The sequence below is a fragment of the Antedon bifida genome, chromosome 6, assembly GCF_963402885.1.
Source record: "Antedon bifida chromosome 6, ecAntBifi1.1, whole genome shotgun sequence".
NCBI lineage: Eukaryota > Metazoa > Echinodermata > Crinoidea > Comatulida > Antedonidae > Antedon > Antedon bifida.
In genome coordinates this window covers 22910988-22921908 of record NC_136231.1, presented here as the reverse complement: position 1 = coordinate 22921908, position 10921 = coordinate 22910988, and the positions used below count along the sequence as shown (strand labels likewise).

General features: G+C 31.5%; 3 protein-coding genes across 4 annotated transcripts in view; 2 read left to right on the top strand and 1 right to left on the bottom strand.

Annotated features, from left to right (window-relative positions):
* LOC144844849 (U6 snRNA-associated Sm-like protein LSm4) overlaps positions 1-10921 on the top strand; it is a 99090-nt gene that overhangs the window by 77213 nt on the left and 10956 nt on the right. The gene's annotated exons all lie outside the window — the stretch shown is intronic.
* Positions 1610-3923, top strand: LOC144844581 (zinc transporter ZIP3-like). Of its 2 annotated transcripts, none has more exons than XM_078701554.1 (2): positions 1610-1689; positions 2216-3923. In XM_078701554.1, exon 2 carries the CDS (start codon positions 2292-2294, stop codon positions 3369-3371), a length of 1080 nt encoding a protein of 359 aa, XP_078557680.1. In that variant the 5' UTR covers positions 1610-1689; positions 2216-2291; the 3' UTR covers positions 3372-3923. The 2 variants fall into 2 exon arrangements, with proteins under 2 accessions (XP_078557680.1, XP_078557681.1); XM_078701555.1 differs by lacking the exon at positions 1610-1689 and adding an exon at positions 1944-1970.
* Positions 5227-10741, bottom strand: LOC144844843 (prolyl 3-hydroxylase OGFOD1-like). Its single transcript, XM_078701938.1, has 12 exons — positions 10478-10741; positions 10205-10356; positions 9797-9843; positions 9398-9498; positions 9078-9194; positions 8562-8653; positions 8188-8316; positions 7666-7779; positions 7500-7579; positions 6766-7256; positions 6399-6457; positions 5227-5731 (listed from the first exon to the last, which is right to left on the bottom strand). The coding sequence occupies exons 1-12, from the start codon at positions 10659-10661 to the stop codon at positions 5579-5581; spliced, it is 1719 nt and encodes a 572-aa protein (XP_078558064.1). The 5' UTR covers positions 10662-10741; the 3' UTR covers positions 5227-5578.

Here is a 10921-nt window from a genome sequence, read left to right as displayed (position 1 = left end):
AAAAATTGACTAAAACAGCACAAACAAACGACGAATAAAGTCATGATTTATTTCTGCCCTGTATACACTATCAAACTTTATGTGACAAAAAAATTTAAAGTCACGATCTCCCCTCAAGATTCTCCTCCCAAGTTCTAATAATAATTTATTCTAATATAATAATTATAATATAATATTGAGTATATTATTACCGTAGTTAACAATACATTTTTGGGACATTACAAGTCTGTACTAGGCCTATATAGTATCATTTTCTTAGTTGGCTGATATATAAAATTCTAAACACGCCTCCAAAATAGTATCGTACTTTTGTATAACCATGGTAAAACTACTGTGTTAAGGTTTCTTTATAAAGCACCCTCTATATCGTCACCACACGAATGTTCTCCCAATGTTTTTATCAGTGAAGGGTATCGCTACCAGAGAGTTGTAATTAGCCGAAGGCTAGAGGGCGTACTCCAGACTGAAAAGTGATTCCAAACAAGGAGGGGAACCAAAAAGATGGCGGCCACAAATGTGTTCAAAAACATTATTTAATATAAAAAATAATAATCTAACATTATACATTAAGACCACATAAACCTATAAACACATATTCTTGTTAAAGCACAGTGAAGTTTTTATAAAATTAAATTCATTGTTGTTATCACAAAGTAAAGAATAATTTCTTGATAATCTAGTATTTTTTGTATACGAAATAGTACTACGGTAACTGCTCAAGTGGACCCAATTTGGCGCCAGTGGAGCACAGTGATATAAAATAGAAATAAGTCACTACTTTAATATCGTTTCGTACGTTAATACACTGTGCTCAAGTGAACCCAATTTGGCGTCAGTGGAGCACAGTGATATAAAATAGAATTAAAGTCACTCAATTTTAATATCGTTTCGTATGTTAATGTGCTGTGCTCAAGTGGACCCAATATGGCCCCAGTGGAGCACAGTGATATAAAATTGAAATAAAGTCACTAAATCTGATCATGATGTGTGGTGGAAAGAGGGACGTATAGTTCTGTGAACCCCAAACACAGTTGGTCGCATACCTTTAACTCTATTCCACCGACCAGCGTGGGAATCGAACCCACGACATACATGTTGTCAACACGACGCTGAGGCGACTGAGCTAACTGATCATTTTGGTTTTAACAAGGTTAATATGATATTTATGATGTAATGATGAATTACGTAATATGTATAAATAGACTATTATCAGCTGTTCAGCCATGTACTGCTTTGTGACGTAACGGGTAATGCTCAGGTTTGAGTGCTCTCAGCTCTAGTAGATTTCGAACCTCTACGGAAATTTTTTTTTTTGAATGGAAAATAATGAATATTGTTTTTCTTTCATTTTGAAAGAGAGGGTTGTAAATGTCAGGCCTAAACAAGTGGACCTTTTCTAAATTTATTAATTTATCAAAATTTATAAATTGACGGCACCACTATTGAGTGTGTTGCCACTGATCCAAAAGTGTTTGTCAATAAATTTATTATTAATAATTATTATACCTCAAATCTTTGATTGCTACGCGCGCTGTGGTGGTCCTGCCAAAACTGAGGGCGCTATGCTAGTTAGATTACTTGTTTTGGTTTCGTCAAAGTGGTTTCGTGGAGGCTGCTGCTACGTCAACTCCATTATTTTTAATAATAAATTTCATATATACAGGTCAAGATATTTGTTGATTGCATAAGGTGAACACGTTAGGTGTATGAATTATGTTAACCAGACCTATAAAATAGGCTAGATAGAGGTATACGAGCGTCGAGGCAGTAGGCCTAGGTAGAGTGCAGTAGGCTAGTAGGCACTGTGTGTGTATTATAGCCTAGTAGTAGGTAGGGCTAGTTAAAGTAGGCCAAGCTAGGAGGTCTGTAGCCTAGAGGCCTAGCTAGTAATAATAAGCGGGTTATAGGCGCAGCTAGCCTCATAGACATAAGATAAGGGCCTAGCCTAGGATCGAATCGATGTTGCTGAGGTAGTAGGCTTTTTTAAAATTACAATTTTAATTTAGCTCTTCAATTTGAAATTGAACAAATTGTACAGAAGTATTTATTTGTGCAATTTGAAATGTTGTATTTCATAATACACTACTACAGTATTAATAAAAAATCCTGTAATATCGCGTTGGCTAGGTTTATACACAAACATAAATATTACTATCTTCCACACAAACAATATTATATTAGCTATTTTCTAATTTTTTTTTATTGGCATTCATAGATTTGAATAACAGCTTACAAGTATGATCATTTAAAAAGAAGCTTCAATAAACAACAGTCAGAAGACAAAATTGGTGATGTCGTCCTCTTACACAACAGCTCAGCATTCTTCTACTTCCCAGATCTTCCAGCCGATTGTAAATACCACCACACCAAACATGGCAGATTTGATGACGTTAAAAGTTGTATCAATGGGACTGGTTTTTGCTTCCACACTTCTAGGTGCCTTATCTCCAATACTCCTTTTCCGATCCAAGAGCAGAACCAGATCTGGACCCGTTCAACAAAGTACCAAAGGTAGAATTCTAAGTTTCTGTAACTGCTTGGCTGGTGGTGTATTCCTTGCAACCTGTTTCCTAGGCTTATTTCCAGCTGCACAGACACAAGTACAACAAATTATTAAAGAAAGACACATTAATCATGATTATCCTGTTTGTGAATTGCTAGTTATAATTGGTTTCTTTCTAATTCTGATTTTTGAAAAATGTGTGACGGCATGTACAATGAAGAAAAAATCGGCAACGAATGACATCGAAATGATGAAAAAGGAAACGCCTTTAAATGAAAGTAGTGGACTAGAACATTCAAGCGAAGATGAACTATTTAGTACTGAAACCGATAGATTGACAATGCTTCAAAATGGCAGCTCACGGAATCATCACGACCATGATCATAGTGGACATAGTCATCTAGGTGGTGGTGGTCAAATAAACAGCCTACGATCTTTAGTTCTTTTATTTGCTTTATCAATACACTCCGTTTTTGAAGGAATGGCTCTTGGGTTACAAAATGAAGCCAGAATGGTCTGGTATCTTCTCATTGCTATGATAGCTCATGAGTCGTTAGCAGCATTCGCTCTAGGTGCTAGTTTGTTGAAATCGCATGCTACTAAAAAAACTTTTATTTTATACGGAGTAATATTCTCTGTGATGATACCGTTTGGAATAATGCTTGGAGTTGGAGTGAGTTCGGCTCAAGGAATCGTAGCGCAGGTGTCTTCAGCCATCCTCCAGGCTTTTGCTGCAGGCATTTTTATCTATGTTACATTTTTTGAAATATTAAACCATGAATTTGAAAATGAACGAGATGGCCTTTGGAAGGTGTTGTTTACCGTTATTGGGTTTGCCTTTCTTGCTGTGTTTGAAGCAGTTGGGTGAAACTATAAACATGATTATACAGTATATTAATGATATATTGTATTGCCCTGAAAAAATAATTTTTAAATATTGTTTGTAATGGCCAAATAATTGGATTTTGAAAAAAAAAAATGTATCTGATAAAACTGGATTTAAATTTAAATGCAAAAATAGTCAAACGTAAGCCCATTGTGAATGGGTTACTGGTTAAATTTGACTGTTTCTTTAATAGCGAATCATTAAGTAATTTTAAACTTTATTAAAACTACAAAATGGCCAAAGTTTTAAGTTTGATTTACGTTTTTGGGGACAATGCATATTTAACAAAATATGTACTATTATAGGATCATTCCATAAAAATGTTGTGTTTGGGAACCAATTACCAAATAGTATTAATTTGCTGCTTTACCAATGGTCCAATATCAATTTTTATATACATGGTAAGAAATTAGATCTAAGTAGAGCAATACATTTTATTTAAATAAGTTCAATGTTCTTTAATTTGTTTTAAAGAACTAAATTTATGCAAAGTATTTAGGATTTTAAAATGCTGATAATGAATTCATATGCAGTGAAAGAAATGATTGGATTTGAAATGTTCAAATACAACAAGATTTGATTATTTGTACTTTTTTAAAAACTAAGATTTAAAACAAAATCAATGCAAACATATCGCTATTGAACAATTATTCTTTTTGAAAAATTGTGTTTATGTATTATATATTATTATTTATTAGATTATTATATATTATGTTTTTTTTTATATCTTGCACTGATGAAGGGCTAGTGTTACCCGAAAGCTCTGCTAACTTTTCTGGCTGTTTTACTTTATCGTTTGGATTTAGCTTTTCGCGCTTTTTTTTGTATCTCCATTGAGATCCAGACACTGATACCCACAGCATTGTCATTTTTTCAGTATTTTGCCTTTGGATTTATGTTTTTTTTATATATATATATTAAGATCTTTTTTACCGGTATATTTGATTTTGTTTGTTTATTATGTGTGCTATATTAATAAATATTGGTTTAAGTATTATCAATGTAATATTTTTAAGGTCGTCCAATAACCTTTAATAAATTTTATAATTTTTATATACTCATTATTTACTTAAGTATAATAATTTTTCAATATTTTATATCATATTTAGCTTTAAAAAAATTATTTTGTAGGTTATTAAAAAATATTATTTGCATGTACTATACTATTAGTTTGATTTATAATTTTAGTTTTTTTGTTTTTACATGTCATTTGTTTTTGCATAAATTTGTTATATAATTATATCAATGTAGTTATTTACAAAAGTAGATTTTTATTTAAGATTCAATATATTATTTGTATACTAAAATATATTTAACTTTTACTAACAATAACATACTAACATTAAAAATGTTTACTTTTTACCATGTTACCTGATTTCAATTGTTATTTTACTTTTAATACATATGTATACAAGAAAGGCAAACAGTAATTCCAAATCTAGATACCCTTTTTCTGGCCCATGGTCTTTAAGGATCCAGGTTTTGAAATATGGGCCTGAAACATTTTATGAATTTGCGTCCACAAGAACATTCTTATTTTAAAGAACATTAGAGTACATTTCATTAGAGTTGACTTTATACATTGTGTGGCAGTTTTAATTATATGGTGCTTTTGAATTGTTTTCCACTACTTAATCAAAAATTGTAATTTATTAATAATTGCTTTATAAACAAACTAATTATTATCTCTCAATGAGATTCTTAATATTTTATTTCTTTACAGAAATCTTGTATTTTTCATTGTATATATAAAATAATGCATTAATAGTCGCTGTGTTCAAATAATGCCTCATTAAATTATATATTTTTTAAAAAGATTAACACAAATTATGTACAGTATAATATATAGAAATTTTAATAAAAATGCTGATATAATAGTAACATTACTCAGTCTTACATTTTATCATATTAAGTATATTAGTGTATTGTCAAATCAGATATTTTGGGATATACAAAAAATAGGTGATTTGTGTAAATAATATTGTAATGCACAATAAAAATACACAATTCGCTAATTACAGGGTGGGACACCCATGCGTTCTAAAACAGCCGAGTCTCTTATCAGGATTAGGTCATCTAAAAAATCTTGAGACTGAGCCAAAATGTGAACAGAGGATCCGCTAAGCCGCAGTGACTATCACTGTATTACCCAGAATACAACCAGCAGAATTAAAACACTCCATTAAACCTTATTCATAGTAAACAAATGCAATGTCATGAAAGCTGGTAGCACCATCTGCCACTTCAGTTACTTTATGATTAATATGCTTGACAAAACGTAAGGTATCTTTATCACGATAAACCAAACTTAGGCAGTTTTCTTTTGGTGTGACACTCAACAACTATATTGAAAAGAAAACATATAAATAATGAATATTATTATGGAAAGCATCTACAAATCTTATTTTTGTGTGTTAATCCCTACAAGTACATAGAACTACTGTACGACTGTCTAATATATATATTCAACTTTTATTGCCACAAAAAAAAAATGTAAATATATATTTTAAAACCAATTACAGCATGGCAATGGGAGGTTAAAAAAGTAGATTTCTCTAATCGAGTTTAACCTCCTTTACAAATATAATTTTTTTTAAATACAGGTGGAATTGAAAAGAAAAAACCTAAAACGTACATTATTCAATATATTCATCAAATAAACTTTTTTTAACTTGATTTATAAACGATTTCCGATAAATAATACTACGAATTTCAACTGAAATGTTATTCCATAAATTTTCATCAAAACTAATCCTAAACTTCCCTAAAGAAATACGAGCTTGAGGTAACACTAAATTATAATCATTATCAAATCTTGTACTATGAGAGTGTCCAATAGATGAAATATGTGTTGTAGCAATGAGCTATCCAATGACACACTAGTCAATGTGTGTGCTTAAGGAGTCGTAAACAAAACTATAAAATCATAGCCCTTGTAGATTCTTAGAGCCATTACTTTATGTAATTCTCTGAAAGTGAAGTACAATTAAAATATAATAAAACATTTACCTCTTCGTCTTCACCTTTAGCAAGGTATGATGTAAAGCCACCATATTCATTATCCCAATCTGTGAAATTAAAAATAATCATTAACTTTTATATATCATTGCCAACATCCACTCATATCACTGTGGGTCCCAATCTACAAAACCCACCTTATACTATATACTATATACTATAGGTAGATTTAAATAGATGTGGAAACCAGGGGCGGATTGCAATATAAAGACCTAGGCTTAAGACCTTTATTGCAATCCACCCAATGTGTTTAACGTTTGAATTATTCAAACAATCGGGAAGATCTAGATTGACCAAAATGTTAACTGAATCTGAATAAAATACATCAACATTAATATAAAAACTGTTCTATAAATACCTTTACAGTTGAAATACAAAACAGCGTCTAGCGCAAATTCCGATCCTTCTGTATCAGTGTCATGAAGTAATGTATAATCACCATGTTGCCATCGTCTAACATCACCATGGCAACTTGGAGTCTTGTCTTTTATCTTATTGTCAGATGCTTCTCCTTGAGTTTTCATTGAACTTTGACTTTTACCAAGCTTATTACATGTTTGGCTTGTTTCGTTACTACCACCATTACTACTACTTGGCTCCTCAATAGCCTTTATTTCCTTGTGTTCTGGTTCGTCAGCATCTGTATCATCATCTGTATCATCATCTGGATCTTGCTTGTCTTCTTTAAGATCTTCTTCATCGTCACTGCTATCTTGATCAGGTGCAAGAGCATGAAGCTTCAATGCAGTGAAGTTGGAAAGTAATAAAAACATCATTTCAGACTTCATAACAGAAAGACATTCTTGGACTACAGGAGGCAGACTCTCTTGTTCGGCAATCTCATATTGGCTGGGAACACAAATGAAGCTATATTTATCTAAATCTCTGTCCACACTATCAAACTAGTTTGACAAAAAAGTGAGATGTGCCTAAATATGGTAGTGATATGCCCAAATGTCCGTATAAAGGGACACATAAAGTTTGATAGTGAAGACAGAGCTTAAAGATTGGTACATGGTCATAAAAAGGTGAGGAATCTGTTTGGAGTGTACCAATCTTGTGACTATGGTACAGTAAACTCAAATGACTTACCGTTTGTTTGCAGGGCCAATTCTTTTCCATTTTACTTTTTGATTAGAAAGTGCTTCACAAAGAGATTGATATTTATCTTTCTATAAATCCAATTTGAAAATAAATTATTTATTATGTAAATTTAATTGAAGATTGATCATTATTCTAATGTATTTAATGTACTTACTGCCAAAAATCCTTCAAGTTGAATTTCAGAATCATCCTGAAAACGATCCATGATTTCGGTTTGATTTTCCAAATCCAAATACAATGGATTAATCCAATCATAAAACATTTCTTCCTGTAGAAAAAAAATGTTCCACACTTATGATTTGTATAATAATTATGATATAAGAATTGTTGTTTGTAACAATGGCCATTTGCTAATGAAATTGAGTATGGACTGTATGCATAGGCAGATTCAATATGGGCAGCAGGCCCAGCCTCCCCTAAACTTTGAAAATTATAATGAAGATAAGACATCATCAGGGCCCTTCCCCTACTCCACTTTTGTTTCAAAATCTTGGATCTGCCACTGGTATACATCAAATTATCCAGGCAAAATTATAGTACATTATACTCTTTGTTAAGCGGACATCTTCGGGACATATGGGGTTGGATGAAGTGTTAAAATACATTGCACCCAATTTGTTTAACAATAAAATGTTTCCTTAATAGGTGTGTCTCTGGAATATGCTGTATTGTGTACCTTAACTTCTTGATGAAATGTACGAATCTTTCTTGGTTCCACAAATGGTGGTGGTCTTGCTAATGTCTCCCCATGGAACCACCCACTTACTGATAGACGGCACTTATTCTTTGATAAAACTTCTGCTACCTGAAATAAAGATTAAATTCTATCACTATATACTGTAGTAACATTTGATAATTCAAATTCTTAAGATAAAAATAAACAATGCTTGTAAATACAATTTGGGACACCAAGAAATGAACATGAGTCAATACATGATTTAATTCTACAGACAACACCTATTCATGGGACACTCCTATTAAAGGGACTCTTTTTGGGTCCTAAACTGTATAATGACAAATCCTGAATGGCTCTCTGCAATCCCTACATACCTGATGGAACGAAACTGGATTAACTTCGAAGAAAACAAGGTTATTGAATTTTGGAAACAGTGACCTGGCAATAGTACTAGGTTGTCCAACATCTATAATATATCAATTATACAAAATAAGTTGAAAATACAGAATGAAGAAAATATATTCTGGTCATCCATTGCATGAATGAACACTTCTTCTTATAAATGAAATGTAAACACAGTTGTATCAGGGATGAATCAGTAATTCTTCCATGGTTGTATATTTGAGAACTGCAGAAAATCAACCCTGGTCATCCATGGGTAAACCAGGGAGGAATTAGTTTAGAAGGAGGCATATCAAACAAAGATCAAAGGTAATTTTTAAAGTGAACAAATGTAAGGTTTCAATCTGTATGTGAACTATAGAAAATGTATTTTTTAGTGATGCTTAGATAAGTATATAATAACAATACTTTTTAAAAATAAATGTAGAATAGAATGCACCTAACTGTATTCTATTGATTAATATACTTTTGACGGTAGAATTCCATACCATCAACATCAAACAAATCCAAGGAGCCACCATCTTCCTCATTCCATGGTGGTACCAAATAATATATGAATGCTATTCTCCTTCCTTCAAGTTCATCGTCATGACAAAGTAGAGTATCTGTGGTGTAATAAAAGGGAAAATACAGTTCTGGTTATAGACAATAAAGTATTTAGAATCTTGATCTATATTAAATATGAATGTGTAATTGCAAAATAAGGACCATTGGAGTGGTAGCCAAGCATCATTTGGGCACATCAAACTTATTTTGTCAAACTAGTTTGATAGTGTAGACAGAGCTTAACAATGATAATCTTGCTTACCAGTATATTCATATTTGGCACATGTCATGTCAACAGTTTCTGTAAAACTGATATTGGTTACCGACGTCAGCCATTTGGTGAAATCTTGGTACAAAAGATTCCTATAAATAAATAGGGATATTTGTTTTTTTTTTTCCTAAAACTATTGTAATAAAAGTAATGTATGGTAATATCTTTGAGTCAGGGAGCTAAGTAATTTGTCAGATGTTTGCCCTACTAGGATGAAAGAACAAAAAACTCTAGCCCACAAGCTCCATATCATTATCCTGACATTTGATTAGTTTAGTGTTACTTTGCCTTTGTAAACACTTCTGCATGAGATATTTCATTTTTAAGATTCATTTCTAGTCTGAAAATGTAAAGAAATGAATTTTCTTTTTTTTTTATTATCAAACTTACTTCAATGCTGTTATGTTCGGGTTGGAAAGGTTTTGTAAGGCTTGGCTCTGAAAGGTAATTAAAAAATAATGCAAAGCTACATTGTACTGACCCTAATAATATTTTTAAATCATTTTGTTTTTTATTTAGTAATTTGTGATTGCTTTTTGATTGTTCTTTTATTGTTTTGAGTTTTCAAAGCCTACAGTAGCATAGCCGCAGCACTTAATAATAAAAGAAATGTTAAAAAAACACAATTATTGTTAAAGCTATGAAACAGTTAGTAAAGTCACAAAGGTCCAATACTTTGTCAATAAAGTAAGAACAGTCGAACACACACACATTTTGAGGTCAAAAAAAAAGTATAGTAAATGTAAACATTGCATACATTGTCATTTGTAAATTGTACATAAATATCCTGTTCTGTACCTGATGGAATTTATAGAGGTCGTTAGACTTCTCTAAAAAATCAAGATTGAGAAGCTCATCCTGAAGATCTTCAGTAAATTCATGGTTTTCAATAAAATTGGGCAAAACGCAACAAGTAAATGGATCACTGTGAATCTGGGCGTCAGTTTCATCTACAAAATAAACCCAAAAATATGCAAATTAATAAAGATATTACATCATCATTATAATAACACTCCATTTGGCAGAGTGAAGACAATCTCTTCATACCACCCTTTTTAAAAATAGACCTACCATGAAGAAAACCTTTACGTTCATTGAAAGAAGAATTGAATTTTTGCATCAATTCTTTCTCAAAATAAATCTGATTAACCCTGGAATTAATTTTGCTTGATTTAAATTTCTTTTTTGACTTGTGTTTTGATGTGGTGAATTCATCTTTTTTACTAAGATGCACTTCTCCACGTTTGGAATTCATTTCTGCCTACAATAATAACAAGGAGTACATTTAAATCATGAAATTTGGTGTTGCAGATAAACAAAATTGTGATTGTGACACTTATCTAAAAAAAGTAAACAAGAGCACATGTCTACCCTTTGACATTGCCTATTATTTGAAGATTTTTAATAATATTTTATATTCTTATTGAAGTACTTTTACTAATGAATAACTTAAAATAATATTTATAAGTACATTTTCGTTGCTAAGATAAATTATTTTAAATTTAACTCAAGGTA

Excerpts from the sequence above, each read along its gene's own strand:
- LOC144844581 (XM_078701554.1), top strand. The coding sequence starts at position 2,292 with ATGTCGTCCTCTTACACAACAGCTCAGCATTCTTCTACTTCCCAGATC.
- LOC144844843 (XM_078701938.1), bottom strand. The coding sequence starts at position 10,661 with ATGAATTCCAAACGTGGAGAAGTGCATCTTAGTAAAAAAGATGAATTC. Across the intron at positions 9,499-9,796 it reads CCGAACATAACAGCATTGAA|GAATCTTTTGTACCAAGATT; the intron begins GTAAGTTTGATA and ends ATTTATTTATAG. Across the intron at positions 7,780-8,187 it reads CATTTCATCAAGAAGTTAAG|GAAGAAATGTTTTATGATTG; the intron begins GTACACAATACA and ends TTTTTTCTACAG.